This window comes from Rhinopithecus bieti, unplaced genomic scaffold (genome assembly GCF_001698545.2).
Source record: "Rhinopithecus bieti isolate Rb0 unplaced genomic scaffold, ASM169854v2 scaffold_18285, whole genome shotgun sequence".
NCBI classification, from domain to species: Eukaryota; Metazoa; Chordata; class Mammalia; order Primates; family Cercopithecidae; genus Rhinopithecus; species Rhinopithecus bieti.
The window spans coordinates 979,813-997,446 of NW_016809276.1; the positions used below are offsets into that span (position 1 = coordinate 979,813).

At 40.1% G+C, this 17,634-nt stretch overlaps 1 protein-coding gene across 5 annotated transcripts in view; it reads left to right on the forward strand.

Annotated features, from left to right (window-relative positions):
- Positions 1-17,634, forward strand: part of CDH11 (cadherin 11) — a 182,282-nt gene that overhangs the window by 135,379 nt on the left and 29,269 nt on the right. For all 5 annotated transcript variants that reach the window (XM_017889051.1, XM_017889049.1, XM_017889050.1 and 2 more), the window contains 3 exons: positions 1,467-1,654; positions 7,536-7,789; positions 16,889-17,025. In XM_017889051.1, coding sequence (XP_017744540.1) covers positions 1,467-1,654; positions 7,536-7,789; positions 16,889-17,025 — 579 coding nt within the window. The remainder of the gene's footprint in view (positions 1-1,466; positions 1,655-7,535; positions 7,790-16,888; positions 17,026-17,634) is intronic.

The following is a 17,634-nucleotide window of genomic DNA, read 5'->3' on the forward strand; positions in this document are numbered from 1 at the left end:
CTTGTTTACAGCTGAAAAAGGAGGCACTTGTCTCTTCCTTGGAGAATAGTGCTGCTATTATGTTAGCAAGTCAGGCCTAGTAGACACTAACATTCAAACCCTCAATAAAATAAAAAAAAACTGAAATACAGAACCTTAATACCCCAACCTTGCCGGGACCTCCCTTCTGGGTTTTGCCCCTATTCCAACAAATGCTTCCATTCCTCATTCCTGTACTAATACTGTGCCTTATTTTATTCATCCGTACGTCCAAATGCCAACCATGGGCCCCGACCTTAACAGCGCCTCTTAACAGCAGGAAGTAGCCAGACAGACCCATGGCGCCCCTTTATCACTATTATCAATAAAAGGTTGGACTGTTTGGACGAACGGAGGCAAGATGGTGCACTTCCGGGTTCTTCATCCCCCCCCCCCCCAACTTTTCCCGGGCTTGCGAAAATGCAGCCGGCGACCTGGGAAGGTGCAGACCAACTAGGCATGCGCCAGGTGATGTCAATCTGAAGAGACCAAGATTTACCTGGTCGCACCTGCGGAACGCCCCCCGACACGCCCGTGCCCCGCCTATTGCCCTCCCACTCCTAGAAAAGCCGCTCAGGACGAACGCCACGCACGGACTTCCCAGCTTCCCCACTGCGGTCGGGACTGTTGGAACTCCGTCCGAGAGCTCCACGGGTGACTCTGTTGGCCTCATTTGCCGGAGGCCAACAGACCTCTCCCCCTACCCACCTTCTTCCCCTGAAGCTAGGTGACCAAAATAAACTTGCAGTTTTGCTCCTACACTTGTCTAGTCGCTGGTTCTTTTGTGCCCGTTCTGGTGGCCTTAGAAAACAAATCACCAATAAACATTAAATAAATATATAGGAAGGTCACACTGCAGGAAAGCTTTCTGGAGAAGGTAACAAATGACCAACTTGTGAAGGAGGCAAGTTGTGAAGGAGGTGAAATAAGGGGAGTGTCAAATATAGAGTTAGACAGGGAGTGATGTTAAAGATAAAGTTTGCATTTTTAAAGTAAATATGGAGCTGTTGAAGGAAGGCTTTTAAACAGAATTTTTTTTCCTGGGCTGTTGGCAATACCATAAGTGAGTCTTGGAGTTAACTCATGGACCATCCTGAAGACATGAAAAGAATCTTCAGTTATTTCGATAAATGAAGATATGCATGGTTCTCCCTCATTACCTGATGGGAAATGTAACACAGCATTGTTTTCCTCCCTTACATGTGGCAGGTGACCCCAGCATTTCACCTGGTCCCAGATATTGCGTTATTACCCTTCATAGAACACATTCTTTTGACAAGCAGGCCATGTGGGATCTTCCTCCCCACATCCATTCACTTCTTTCATGTTTTCAGTCAATAGAAAGTTCAATTTCAAATCTTTTGAGAAATTTATTGGGATTCAATGAAATCTAGTCTTGCAGCTGCCAAATAAAAGGGAAAATAAAAGTAGATGTCTTCTTCTTCTAGGCGTATACCAGATGTCTGTGTCAGAAGCAGCCGTCCCTGGGGAGGAAGTAGGAAGAGTGAAAGCTAAAGACCCAGACATTGGAGAAAATGGCTTAGTCACATACAGTATTGTTGATGGAGATGGTATGGAATTGTTTGAAATCACAACGGACTATGAAACCCAGGAGGGGGTGATAAAGCTGAAAAAGGTGAGTTAGGGTAAGGAATCAGACATGTCAGTGGGTGTGACCTGCTCTGCCAAGGCAACACTGCAAGAAATAGGGAGGCGACGGTTAAGAAATGAGAATTTGTGAAACCGGGGGCCGACCCAGCTTTGTAGTTGAGCTCTGAGCCCTGGAAGATCACAGAATTATATTCCTTTCTGTTACTGCGGACAAGCTGACAAAAGGGGCTGGTGATACCTGCCCGAGATTGCTAGTCAGTTCTTAAATGTTTTCCGATGGAGGCAAGCACAGTTCTCTCATGGTGGGAAGGACACTGAAATAAATCTAGATTTTGAAGAAGCAGCCCTGAGCATGCATGGAATTGCCCCCTTAGCTCTGCCACACTGAATCTGTTAGATAGGCTGCTCAAAACTCTTCTTGTTTGAACATTCAAGGTTCACTGCATTGCTGGACCCTCTGTGAAACTTAAGTCAATTCTCTGCTTGTTTTTATCTCAAGTGAACCTGGAGAAGCAACAATAATGGACCTTCTCCCATAGTCAAATAGCCTGTGGACCTCCCCTCATAGTCAGGTAGTCTGTGGACCTTCCCCCAGAGTCAGTCATCAAAAACATGTCTCTGGGATTAATTTATTACAAGGAGAAGTTTAGTGTTTCTTCTTTTTTACATTCACTCAACACTAACTACTGGCAAGACAGAACACCAGCCTCTTACAAACATCATTTCATTCAATTTTCACAAAACAAAACAAACAAACAAACAAACAAAAGTATAAAGTAGGTAGTATTATCCCAATTGGCAAAGAGACCTCCACTTAATTTTGAGGAGATTGGGTCTCAGACAAATGAAATCGTTTGACCCAGTCACTGTCACACAGCTCAGGCATGCAGACCTGGAATTCACACCGTGGTTATTCTAGAACAACTTCCCTCTCAAGACATTTCGAAAACAGCTGGCCCAGAAAGTGTTTGTAAAGGAGAGCCAGATAAGATTCACTTCCAAGTGGAGAAATAGTTCCCATACATTCTAAAATGGTTTCTCCCCGTGATTTACTATTTGAGAAATCAACACCTCTCCATCATGAAAGTGTATGGAGTATTAAATCAGAATTGGAGGATGGGATTACCTTGGTTTTAATCAAGCATTCATTTTCAACTTGGTTTTGTAGCATGCATATTAAACTCCGTGGTGTGGTGGAAAAGATTGGACTGTAACACTGATAGAAAGTTAATTTGAAGAATCAATAAAGAGGCCAGTAGCTAAAGAGGAGGCAAGGACGGACCAGTGGGGGAAGACTGGTCCTGAAAGGAATCTTTCAGGTGGGGGAGCAAGGAGTGACCTGTGCTAAGAAGCTGGCCTTTTACAACATTTTAAAGTGTGTTGGGGTTGGGGAAAATATTATGGGGCACAAAACAATGAGAAGGTAGGGAGTGACTGTTAAAAAAAATAAAGAAAATGAAGGATATGGAAATTGGGGTGAAATTTGGATACTTGGAAAAGTCAACGTTAATGGATGAATGGTAGGACTGAGAAAGCCTAATTATCAACCACAGGGAGCTAGGGTAGTCATCACTAATTCTGGTTTCTCCTCTGGAAAAGTAGCTGTGCGAATTGTGTGTTGCCTAGAGCTGTCAACTTACTTCGTTAATTAATATTACTATCTCTTCTGCTTGACACTGACATGTGAACATTGACATCAAAGATTCCTGCCTCCCATCCTTTGCTGTTCATGTAATTGGGTAGTTGGTTATGCTAAGGTTGTCACCTGTTTTCAGTGTATTCAGGGCATAAACACACACTGTATCTCTGAAATCCTGAAACATTTAAATCACCCCCATGGAACTCACACATCGCAAATGAGCTCTCTGCATATGATTAATTTGCACATTTGCCTCCAATTCAGTGTGTTTATTCTAGGCAAAGGAATAATCTTCTATAAAACACTGACGTTTAGGTTTTAAACAGTGTAAGATGTTATATCATTTGTAAAAGAACATTTGCTCAAACTTGTAGCACAAAGTTCCAAATGTCCACTGGGGAAAAAAAAGAAAAATTATAGATGAATTTAACAGAGTAAAAATATGACTCCTTGTGAAAGTCGTTACATGCAATTTAATACCATAAAAGTCTATAGAGACATTCTGGCACTATTTCTGCATTTTAAAGTATTTTTTAACTTAGTATTTTTATTTATTTCCTAATTTATTCACCCATTTTTCCACCAAGAGTTATTGAGTTCTTATTATTTGTCAGGCAGGCCCTTTGCCAGAGGCTGGAAATCTAAAGTTGAAGAGACAGAGTCCTGACCACAGGGAGTTCACAATTTAACAGGACAGTGAAGTGAAACAATAATTAAAACTGAGAGAGTTTTCTCAGCCTTGGAGGTGTTGATGTCTTGGGCTGGATAATTCTTTGTTGTAGGAGGCTGTTCTGTGCCTTGTAGGATATTTGGTAGTATCTAGTATCCCAGGCTTCCCCTCAATAAAGGTCATTAAGCACATGCTCTACCCCATCGCAATGTCCTGATAATAATAGTAAAAATAATTACTCTAGACATTGCCTAATATCCCTGGAGTAACTGGGAGCAAAATCACTCCCCAGTTGAAAATTGCCTGCAATGATGTGATAAGACCTATGAACGTGGGTCATGAATGACTTCTTGAGGGGGGCAGTTCTCAAGCTGAGTCTTGATAGATGAGGAGGAATTTGCTGGATAGTTAAGGACAGAAAAGGCAGAAAAAGATAACTCATGAAAGGCTAGTATCAATGGAAACAGGACACATTTAAAAAGCTGCAATACCTTCAATCTTGAGAGTCTTAAGATAGATGCAGTAAAACCAATGAACAAACTTGTTAAAATTCAACGGAGACATTACAAAGAATTGAAGAAGGTAGAAGAGGCAGTGAGACGGTAGTGAAGGAGAAGAATTCAAGAAATAATTACTAGATAGAATCATTCATTTATTGAATATTTTAGAAAGCAATAAATCCCTCTTGCGTTCTGACTCTCTTAAGTTTAATGGTGAACAGGGGAGAGAGAAACTACCCTTGAGGTAGTTAGACAGTCTCTATGTGGTTAGCGGAGGAAGAACCAGGGTCAAATGAAGGTGAGATTTTAGGTGGCTTCGTGGACTTAGAGGGGAAAATCCGATCTGTTCATGCAGCACCTTTGGCTGAATGGGAATCCCATTTATCTCAGAGAAATCACCGCACAGTGTCTGAGCTATTTATTTTCAACCAAATAAACTCCTTGTAAAGCAGTGTCAGAGCAGAATTATAAGGCATTTTTAATATTCCCTGTTTTAATAAAACTTTTTATGTTTGATTTTGCTTTATATTCTTTGTCCGCACATATATAGATATGGATACATAACATTTAACACGGTTGCAATCAGAGGGTGATCTGATTTGTTCACTTAATGTCACATCATAAACATTTTACATGCTGTTATATAATGTACATAATCATTTTTAATGACTACATAACATCCCATCCTATTGACGAATCATTATTTCCTTAATAAAACCTCACAGTTGGATTTCGTGTTTTGTGTGTATATTTCCACAGATTAGATATAACCTTCTATTATATCTAACAAATATCATGCATTTTTGAATATTGTTTGTTTTGGTTTTCTGTTGAATTAATCCCTCAGGGAAGATTTTCAGAGGTGGGATTAGTAAACTAGGGGGTATTAAGATTTTATGGCTTATGCAATGTGTTGCCTCATTTAGCTTTATTTCAACTACTCATAACATGGATCTAAATGTTCACATGGGAAACTACCTCACATCTTTCTTGGAGGGAGGAAGGGAATAAATTGTAGGCAAATGTCTAAATTTTAAGCATCTATCAACCCCACTCCTCATTCAGGCAAAATAACGGATGCGTATGACCACTTGGTACAGTCATTCTTGCATCCCGTGGGACAAAGATCAGCAAAGAGCAGTAAGACTCAGTAGACTTCTTAGGGATGCTCTCCTCCATTCCACTCCCACCCCCACCTCGCTGGGAAGGGAAATGAAGGGCTGCCAAAGGGCCACTAGGGGGCCACACAAATCTATCTGGGGCTGTTGAGGAGGACTTCACAAGGCCATGAGGCTTGAACTGACTACCAGACTTGGAATCTCGCCAAACTGGGAAAGGACATCCCACATAAACCTCTGCAAAGGGCTGGAGAGCTTAGCTTGGGATGTGAAACTGCAGCATGAGGATATTGTCCTCAACACCAACAAGGCTTCCCAGTGGGAAAATGGCTCCAGGTCCTTAGGCACATGCCTAAACCAAGTACAAAAGATTCTGCTGTAGTAAGATCAACAGACTATCTGATATTAGAAAATTTCCTCTTTTCTGATTATAAATTACCCAGCCTCAGAACTATCATATTGCAGTGTTTAATGCTATCTAATGATTGAAGGGATTTTTTAGAAGTTGCAGCAATCTCGTATGTTCAGTCTATAAATATCTTTCCTTTCTGCTGCTCAGTAACCTAGCCAAGGAGAAAGGAACTGCTGAGTCCCAGGATGATGGAAAGGCTGGTTTAGATTTGGAAAAAGGTAGTGTTGCCTGACTCTGGGAAGAGGGAGGTAGGAAGATGGTAGAAAAAGTATCAAGGATATTGAACGTGTTTAACACTGTTGAAACTGGGATCATCAGGCTCAGCGTGGAGTACTGCAAAATTAGATCAGGAATAAGCCCCGTGACTGTATGCCCATTCAGAATAAGCGTTTGCCAGGCAAATGACAACAGCATGGCCAGCAGATGCTCGCCTTAGAAGATGAAACTCTTTCCAAACATTTGGTAGTTCAGCAACATCCAGAGCACTAATTAGAAAGTTGTTTCCTAGGCAGCAGGGCTTGTTTCTCTGCTACAATGTTACTTTCCATCCTTTGCTGACTGATTCACTGTAACTCCTCTCATTCAAAATTAGGCAGTGTTTACCATCAATTTCCCCATAACTACAGCCATTCAAATGCTACTACTCATTTTTTCTTTCATATTCGTGTAAAATTTTACTGCTTACATTTGTTTTTCTTTAAATAGACCATCTTTAATATATATGCATTCTTTTTTTTAAAAAAGGAAGCATTTTAAAAAAGGAAACATTTCCCTCATTATCTTGTCACTTGCCAAAATAGAAGGTAACTTAAAATAAATGCAATCAAACCAAAACGATGCCATTACATTCTAGCTAGAGTTGTATCATAATAACTCACAAAAGAGATTGCGAAACAGAGCAGATATGTTAAAACGGTGTTCTACTTGGTGTGTCAAGGATTTAAAGACTTGGAAAATAAATAATTATCTCAGTATGTAAGTTAATATCATTTGACCTCACCTATCAAATTACCTATAAACCACCCTATGTCATCTTATGGGCCACTGCTGATAAGAGTCCCAGACATTGGGAAACAGAACGTGGTCAGAAACTTTCAACATGAAGCTTTCAATATGATCAAGCTGGATGGTTGCGGGTGGGAGAGGTATGAACCAGTCATCAAAAGAACATGGTTTTGGCTGAAACTCAGTGGGTATTTTTGTTACCAAGATTCTTACTTTTCAGAATGAGGTACCAAATGTTTTTTTGTAGTGTTTTAATTCCCTTCCTTAGGTAATTCTTAGTGACTTATTTGGGCAACACTAGTGTTGCTATATAGAATAAGGTTCATTTTAGATGACATGGTCTTTCTGTGTCTGTCGTGCTCTTAGAATGACCCATTAGGCACATTCTAAGTTTCAGCAATTGATTTGTGTGATTTTCTGACCAAATGGCTCAGGAAATTTGATATTGAGTAGAGTCTGATTTTCTCCCTTTGAGGAACTATTCACTCTTCCCTATAAAACAATCAGTTCTTTCTCTTCCATTCAAGGAATTGGTTGTCAATCTTCTCTTCATTCTTGCCAGCCTGTAGATTTTGAAACCAAAAGAGCCTATAGCTTGAAGGTAGAGGCAGCCAACGTGCACATCGACCCGAAGTTTATCAGCAATGGCCCCTTCAAGGACACTGTGACCGTCAAGATTGCAGTAGAAGATGCTGACGAGCCCCCTATGTTCTTGGCCCCAAGTTACATCCATGAAGTCCAAGAAAATGCAGCTGCTGGCACCGTGGTTGGGAGAGTGCATGCCAAAGACCCTGATGCTGCCAACAGCCCAATAAGGTACGACGGATTTACTTTAAGAGCTTGGATGGGGAATTTTAAAGTCAAGAGGTTCTGGAAAAGCCCTGTAGGAACCACGTTCTTCAATTTCAAAAAGGGTCCAAGTTTATCAGGTTCAGTAGAATGTAAACAAGATTATGATTTAGAAGACATGAGCTCTCCTTCACCTCTGTTCCTGACTTTTTGGATAAGATTGTTCAAGCTATGCAGATTCCCCCAGGCATGCTAAGTGACGGAGCCCTGAACTGGGCCTGTCTGCCTCAGGGGACTGTGGGGAAGTATAAATAATTATTGTCAAATAATTATACTAATTGCAATTTATTAAATACCTTCCCATTCTCCGGTTACTCTATGAGGAGGTTAGCTATGTGATCTAATCAATCTCCTCAACTTAATTGATACATACATTGTTATCCCTTCAAATGAGAGGAAACTGGAGGCACTGCAAGACAAAGTGACTTTCCTGGAATGATGCAGCCACTGAGCAGGAGGCAAGGAAAGTCAGCTCTGTCTAACTGCTGCTGAATACTTTGGAAGAGTAGTAAAGTGTCCTAATAAATTTCAGGTGCTTTTATTATTATGAATACTTTTTTGTGACAAAAAATGTGATCCAGAACTGTGGCTTGGCACCGTGGCTCACATCTGTAATCCCATCACTTTGGGAAGGCTAAGGCAGGTGGATCACCTCAGGTCAGGAGTTCGAGTCCAGCCTTGATAATGTGGTGAAACCCTGCCTCTACTAAAAATACAAAATTTAGCTGCGCATGGTGGTGTGCACCTGTAATTCCAACTCCTTGGGAGGCTGAGGTAGGACAGTCACTTGAATCTGGGAGGCAGAGGTTGCAGTAAGCCGAGATCAAGCCACTGCATTCTAGCCTGGGTGACAGAGTGAGACCCTGTCTCAAAAAAAAAAAAAAAAAAAAGGAAAAGTGATCCAGAGTTCTGCTTCTCCACTCTCCTCTTCATCCTGAGGTAATGACTGATGAAGCGAATGGTGAAGATGAGAGGGTGATGAGAAGGAGGTGGAGAAGGGGCTTGAATCTCACATTTATGGAGTGGAAGTGGATAGTGCCCTGGAACTTAAGCTGAGAGGGTGGTGAGAAGGGGGTGGAGAAGGGGCTTGAATCACACATTTATAGAGTGAAAGTGGATAGTGCCCTGGAACTTCCCCTGGACCAGATTCTAGCAGGGGTTTCTTTTTTCTCCCCACAGCCACTCCCCTCATTTCCTTCTTGCTTGGATTTCTTTATGTACCTCCACAGGGTCTCCCAGCCCTCAGTCTTTCATTTACTTCTCTGCATGAATCCTGACTCTGCAGCCAGAGTGACCCTCATACAATGCACATCCAAACATCACATCTTACCTTAGTTAAAACGCAAGAAAAAAGTTAATGATCAAATGGTTCCCTCTTGTCTCCCTTTTCAAAATAATCTAACCTCATTCACTTAGTTTAAAAAGTTTCTTTGCACCCCTCTACCTCCATCCATTCTTTGAAGCTCTCCTGCTCTCCCCTAATCCCTGGACTTGACATGTTCCTCCTTCTAGCTGGTAGCACTTGCCTTTCCAAGTTGCCACATTGGACTCATTTTCTCCATCTCCACTTAGGTGTTATCTCCTGTAGGAATTCTTCCAGGGCTCCCTAGAGATGTATCGGATGTCCTTCCACTAGCTCCTCTCTACCTCACCCACCAGGCTACATCACAGGGACACTTAGGTTATGCGATGTTCTCACTAGAGGAGAGTCTCAAAGAGCTAGATGTCTGTGTAGTTTAGGCCTTGACAAACTATAGCCCATAGGCCAAACCTGGCTGCCATTTGCTTTTCTCTCTCTCTCTCTTTTTTTTTCTGTTGTGAAAAAATTTACATATAATGAAGCATGAACTTTACCTATTCAACTTGTACAATTTGTTGGTGTTTAGTATATTTCATGAAGATGTTCCACCATTACCACTGTCTAATTCCAGAATATTTGTATTGTTCTCCCCGCCAAAGAAATCCCATGTCCATTAGCGGTCACTCCCTGTTTCTCCTTCTTCCCAGTCTCCCGTAACAACTAACTTATTCTGTGTCTGTATGTTTGCCCATTCTGGACCTTTCATATAAATGGAATAATACAACATGTGGTTTTATGTAACTGAATTTTTGCATGTAGCATAATGATTTTGAGGTTCAGTCATGAACCTTTTGAGTTGCAGAGTGCCTCACTAATTCATTTCCTTTTATTGCTGAGTAATTTTTCATTGTATGCGTGCACCACATTTTATTCGCTCATTTATCATTTGGATGCGTGTTTGAGTTGTTTCCAATCTTGGCTGTGACAGATAATGCTGAATATTCCTGGACATGTCTTAGCCTAAACATGTTTTCGTCTTTCCTGGGCATATACCTAGGAGTGGAATTACTGGATTATATGGTAACTCTATGTTTAACTTTCTGAGGAGTTGCCAAAGTGTTTTCCATAGTAGCTGTACCATTTTACTTTGTTATCAATAATATATGAGAGTTCTAATTTCTCCACATTCTCACCAACACTTTTTTGCCTTTTTTGATTATAGCTATCGTAATGGGTGTGAAATGATATGTCATTATAGTTTTGATATGTATTTCCGGAGTGACTAGTGACATCAAGCATCTTTTATTTATTTATTTATTTATTTTCTCATTTATTTATTTATTTACTGTTGAGACATAGTCTCCCTCTGTCGCCCAGGCTGGAGTGCAGTGGCACGATCTCAGTTCAGTCCCATCTATGCTTCCCAGGCTCAAGTGAGTCTTGTACTTCAACCTCCTGAGTAGCTGGGACTACAGGTGTGCACCACCAGGCCCAGCTATTTTTTTTATTTTTTAATAGAGACAGGATTTTGCCATGTTGGTCACGCTGAACTCAAATTCCTGGCCTCAAGTGATCCACCCACTTCTGCCTTCCAAAGTGCTGGGATTACACGCATGAGCCACTGCACCTGGCCTGAGCGTCTTTTTATGTGCTTATTAGCCATTTGTATATCTTCTTAGGATAAGTATCTATTCAAGTATTTTGCCCATTTCATAATTGGATTATTTGTTTTTTTATTGTTGAGTTGTAAGAGCTGTTTACATATTCTGAATGGTAGGGCCTTATTAGATATATGATTTGCAATTTTTTTTCTCATTCCATGGGATATCTTTTCCATTTCTTAATAGTGTCATTTGAAGCACAAAAGGTTTTAATTTTTATGAATTCCAGTGGGTCTATTCTTTTCTTTTAAATGTCTATAATGAAATAATTGTCTAATCTAAAGTCATGAATGATTTACACATTTTTAAAAAAATAAACTTTATGGTTTTAGCTTTCACGTTTAGATTTTTATCAATTTTGAGCATACTTTTATATATGTTGTCAGGAAGGAGTCCAACTTTATTATTTTGCATGTGTGTATCCAATTATTCCAGCACTATTTGTTGAAAAGACTATTTTTTTCTTAATTGAATGGTCTTGGCATTCATGTTGAAAATTGACCATTCATAGTCATAGAAACCGGGTTTGTTTCTGTACTCTTGATTACATTCCATTAATTATATGTCTATCCATACGGCAGTACCACATAGCCTTCATCACCATAACTTTGTACTATGTTTTGAAATCAGAAACTGTGAATTCTTCATCTTTTTTCTCACCACCTATTTTTGTAGGTAATGTTACATGGGAAGACAGTCACATCATTTGTTTTCATATTACCTACGTCTTCTTTCCTGCTGCAAGGGCAGAGTTGAGTAGTTGAGACAGGGATTCTAATTTCTGCACAAGCTAAGCATTTGCTGGCTGGCCCTTTGCAGAACACGTTTGCTGACCCCTGTTCTAGATCATCACTGCACCTTCCATCAAACAGAGCACATGGCCCAAAGTCGATGTCTAGCAAATATTTATTGAGTAAATAAATAAAATAACTCCTGATTTGGCTTAGAAGGTCAAGCTCACAGTTTTTGAGTGTAAAACAGGAAGCGTGAGAGAAGTGATGACATCTTATTCACACATTTATTTGACAAATCTTCATTGAGCACACACTGGGGGTTCCCAGTATACTTACGGAGGCAGACACTTAAGAAAAAGTAAATGGATCTAAATATGAAAACAAATTACATGGACAATGGAGTTTGTCCATTTATATCAAAGAAAATAGTGGCAGGGAAGAAGGAATTCCCAACTCTAAGTGATGTTGGGTTGCTTTTGGATCTTTGAACATTGATTCTTCTGAGGAAAAAAGAGATAATTAACATTTACTGAACATCTTTTCAGCCTTGTACAACAGGTTTTACAAAAAATGTCAGTTCTCACTGACATCCTTTGCGGCTATGGCTTCTCTAGAACTGAATAGGTGGGAAGACTGAGGCTCGGAGCAATGATGGGACTTCTTTAAAATCACATGGACAGTCAGTGTCAAACACTGGATTTTAACCCAGATCTGTCTTGAGTTCATTTTGAGCTTTTTACTTTAACCCAGCAGCCACTAATGGAAAGATTTCCCAAGAAGGTTTGATTACTATATTCTCTTTGTGCAGAAAGATACATTAAATAATGACTATGGACCCTTCTAACACCTTTAAACTACTTAAAAATCTTCACAGTGTGAATTTTAAATGAGTTATCTTTGGCCTAGAATATCGAGGTGCATTATAAACTTTTTAGAAGAGCAGTGACTGTGACGTAAAAACACTCACTCATTTCCTCTGCACCTCATTGTCTCCAAGGATTCACATCTACGATTGATTATTTGGGTCATGTTTTCAAATGGTAGCTGTTCTGTGCATGTAGGCAATTTCCATGTCTATAGTTATCCAAGGATACTCAATACCACACTCGAAGCAACCCCCCACTTCTACCTACTTGGGTCTTTGTTCTTTAGAAATGTCAGGCAAATTATAGGAGAATATTCAAAGCTTTTTTGTTTGTTTTTGAGACAGGGTCTCACTCTTTCACCCAGCCTGGAGTGCAGTGGTGTCATCATGGCTCACTACAGACATGAGCTCTCTAGGCTCAGGTGATCCTCCCACATTAGCCTCCCAAGTAACTGGGACAGCAGGTGCATGCCACTGTGCCTGCCTAATTTTGTTTTGTTTTGTTTTTGTAGAGAGGGGGGTTCTCACTATGTTGCTCATGCTGGTCTCAAACTCCTGGGCTTAAGTGATCCTCCTGGCTCAGCCTCCCAAAATGCTGGGATTTCAGGCATGAACCATTGCACCTAGTCTGTTCAAAACTTTTTTGTTTGCTTGTTGGTTGGTTGGTTGGTTGGTTGGTTGGTTGGTTGGTTTTTGGAGACCAAGTCTCACTCTGTTGCCCAGGCTGGAGTGCAGTGGTGCGATCCCAGCTCACTGCAGCCTCTGCCTCCCAGGTTCAAGCAAGTAGCTGGGATTACAGGCATGTACCACCATGGCCAGCTAATTTTGTATATTTAGTAGAGACAGGTTTCACCATGTTAGCCAGGCTGATCTCAAACTCCCGACCTCTGGTGATCTGCCCTCCTTGGCCTCCCAAAGTGCTGGGATTACAGGCATGAGCCATTGTACCAGGCCTCCAAACTTTTTATCTAATGGGTCTTTTATCCTCCCTACTAATTTCCTGGTTGTTTCTCTTTACCTTTGTGGAAATTTGTGTACTTGGACATATAATGGAGGTGTTGCAATATCACCCTAACCCTTAGCTTCTTGGACATTCTGCAGATCTCTTTTTCTCAGATTGTAGCATTAGACACATTTTTGTTTACAATTTCCTTTCTAAAATATTCTCTCCCTTTAGTTTTCTTGGCACTAACCTCTTATGCCTCAGATAACACTGTACCTGATGTCTTCACTAGTCTTTGATCCCTGTCCAGGCATTGACTTGGTCCTTTCTCTCTCTGTGTCCACTCACCTATAGGGTTTTACCCAAGCGGTAATTGACCTAAGTTGATGCTTCAGATTTCCTGCCCCTAGGCTGATCTTTCTCCCCGACTCTAATTCTGCATTTATGATACTGTCTGTTGTGTATTTTCACCCATTTGCTTTTTCTTTCACTGGTTCACTCATTTATCCAAGACATATTTTTGATCTTATAATTATTGTGACATACTTTAAAACAAAAACAGCTGTTTCCACCCCTGACTTCCTGAAGCCTACAATAGAGTTGAGTCTTTGCTCTCTGAGCATTTTGACAATCCTTAATGAAATGTCAACCTTTCCTTCCTGATAATTGACTTTTTTCTTTTCTTTTTTCTTTTAATTTTTTAAATAATTTCATCATTTATTTTGATTCGGGGTATATGTGTAGATTTGTTAATGGTTATATTGTGTAGTGCTGAGGTTGGGGATATGATTGATCCTGTCTCATTACAGGACATATATCCAAAGGAAAATCAATTTTATAAATATTTATTTAAAATATATATCCAGAGGAAAATAAAAGACACAAGCACTCAACTGTTCATCACAGCACTATTCACAATAGCAAATATTTTCTTTTTCGATGTCCTTTAATCTCCCTCTCTCAGACATTCAGGTGAGAAGCTACCTTGGACTCTCTCAGCCTCCCCTAAATGCCCAAATATCCACTAAATCCTACTGGGGCTTTCATCATCATCTAGGATTCCATTTCCTCTGTCACCCCTGTACTTCACTCTCATCACCTCATGTATGTAAAAACAGCATCAAATCCTTAAGTTTCCTCTGCTCCTTCTTCTACTCTCTCTTCCTCAGACCATCTTGCCCATCATATGTTTTTGATCTCCTTGAGAGCTTGTGTCCATTTATTTGCTCCTCTGCTCAAAGCCTGCCATGATCTCTCACTGGCTATAGGATGAAGGTCACGCTCTTACATATGAGAGCTTCCACAGTCTGTTCTCAGTGTGTAACAGCAGCATCAACAACAAAAACAATAGCAGTTATTGTTGGTTGCACTGCTTATATGTGAGTCACTACATTATGTATCTTAAACATTTATTATTTTATTGAATTCTCACAGATAACAAAAGAGTTAGATACTATTAATATTCCAGTTCAGCCAGGTTCCTGCAATCCCAGCTACCCAGGAGGCTGAGGCAGGAGGATGACTTGAGCCCAGCAGTTCAAGACAAGCTGGGGCAACACAGTGAGATTCTGTTTGGAAAAAATATATATATTAATTCCATTTTAGAAGATAAACATGCTAAGGCTCAAAGAACTTAAGTGGCTTTTCCATTATCATCTAGCTTATGTGTAGCCAATTATGAAGTTGTACTTAGGACTTCCAAAACCCAAAACTCATGCCCTTCATTTCTGTGGAATAATGCCTTGATTTATTAATGATCTTTTTTCCCACATGTGTGTTGTCATGCCAACTAAATAGGGAGCTCCCTCATGGAAGGAAAAAAAGTCTTTGATTATTTTTTTGATTCCTTTCCGCATAGTGTTATCTGCTGAGGGCTCAGTTACTGAGCATCTCCTGACATTGAGGAGGTGTGTGAATATCTTTGGTTTTGTCACTGTGCAAGGGACTCATCATTCCATTTTTATGGGGAGCTGTGAAGTTAAGTGACATCGTGAATGAGCTCATGTTTATATACTGTGAAGTGCCGCTCAGTGGGGGTCCCTCTTTCCTGAAAAGAACATGATCTGGGATTAGAAGATCTGGCTTCCAATATTGTCTCTTTCAGAAACTAGACATAGGCCATTTGTAAATTTCATCATTTGTAAATCTAGGCGATTAAACCTTCTGATATTCATGGTCTCTGCTATCTCTAATTATTCTTTGATTTTTGACCACCACTGAATGCCTTCTGACATACTCATTTTGTAAATTTTTGGAAATCATAGCTTAGACCTCTAAGAGCAGAAAATCACCCATTTATGAAGCTCAGCGTACTAGGTGAATTAACGTGGCCCATTATTGTTCTTTTCCCTTTGGGAGTTAGTCTAAGGGAGTGGTAAGGGAAGAGGCTTTGGAGTTCAACAGACCCGTTACAACAAGACTGTATCCTGGGCAAGTTATTTTACCTTACTACAACCCAGCAAAAGCCATTCTTCCCCCGTCTGCCACCTCACTTTGCCATAAATACAGCCCAATAGTATTATGTGACTTTTTTTGTTCTTTATTAGTAAAAAGTTAACTTAGTGGATGGGAGTAACTAAAATTTTATCCACAGCCTGGAGTCATTAAAATGAACTATTATGCACAGCCTGGAGTCATTAAAATATGGGAAAATGCCCTACGAGTAAATGGCCAAGCTTACTTTATACATTGCATACTGGAATTCAAAGCCAAGCTAACTGAGAACCCCTGAAACTAAATAAACTAAACAGATTTACTAAAATATAGTTAACATTTTCTTTTCTTTTTTTTTTTTTTTGAGACAGAGTCTTACTCTGTCACCCAGGCTGGAGTGCAGTGGCGTGATCTCAGCTAACTGCAGCCTCCACTTCCCGGGTTCAAGAGATTCTCATGCTTCAGCCTCCAAAGAAACTGGGATTATAGTTGTGTGCCACCATCCCCAGCTAGTTTTTGTACGTTTTAGTAGAGATGGGACTTCACCATGTTGGCCAAGCTGGTCTTGAACTCCTGGCCTCAAATGATCCACCCACCTTGGCCTCCCAAAGTGCTGGGATTACAGGAGTGAGCCACTGCACCAGGCTGCATTTTTCTTTAAATAAAGACAAACTGATTTTTAGGTATGTACATGATCTTGATAAATTGAAATACACTCGAACGTATTTAATATTTCATATGCAAAAATCTGGCAAAGTTTTGATACATTTGTGACTTTCTGAGTAGTTTGGGAGCAAGGCAAACTCACTTTCCAAATGCAGTTCCATAAATATTCAGAAGATGGGTGATTGTAGTAAATGTGGAGAAATATGCTTCACGTTATTATACTTCTCAATCAAATATGCTAAAAACCCTTTCATTCATTGTACTGAATAAGGAATTCCAACGTGGCAAAGTTATTTCTATAAAAGATTCGTGTACAAAGTTTCAAAAGTAAATTTGATTAGAAAGAAAATGTAGCTTAAGCAACTCATTGAGAAGCTTGCTTTAAATATAGTATGGAGAAAATATTCAAATATTAAGCTGCTCCGAATGTCTTAGTCTAATCGCCTCATTTGCATTCTGCTTAGGTATTCCATCGATCGTCACACTGACCTCGACAGATTTTTCACTATTAATCCAGAGGACGGTTTTATTAAAACTACAAAACCTCTGGATAGAGAGGAAACAGCCTGGCTCAACATCACTGTCTTTGCAGCAGAAATCCGTAAGCATTCTTCTCAGGGTTTTGATTCTGCTTTACCAAGTATTATTGCTTCAGACTCTATATTCTGGGAAATAAAATAGCTGAGATAGACTAACTTTTTTGGTTTTAAACAGATTTTCAGTCTTTAAAATGTGTTTTGGTTATCTCTCTAGGAAGACACATAGGCAAAGGGAAATGTTTTGCTTTTCTGACAGAACTGGGTATAGACTTGGCGAGAGAGCCGGCAGCCTTCAGGAGTTTGAAACTCATAACAATCACTTAAAGATTTCTGACTCCATCTAGTCACTAGTCTTTGCTGAACCCAGAAAAGCAAAGTCCTTAGGTCCAAGGTTTGTGGGTTCTTGTTTATCTATGGACAACACCTCAAACTTGATCCTGCATCAAGCTGATCAGTCATTAAGCCTGATTTCTGGACCCTGCCCCAGAGCCTCTGATTCAGTAGGTCTGGGATAGGACCTGAGAATTTTTGTTTCCAACATGTTCCCAGATGGTTTTAATGCTTTTCTGTAGACTCCCACATTTAAGAACCACTTTGATAGATTACTGTCTGGGGATCAGGCTCCATGATAAGCCTTTAGAACTAAAGCTCAGCATCATAGTCAGCAAACG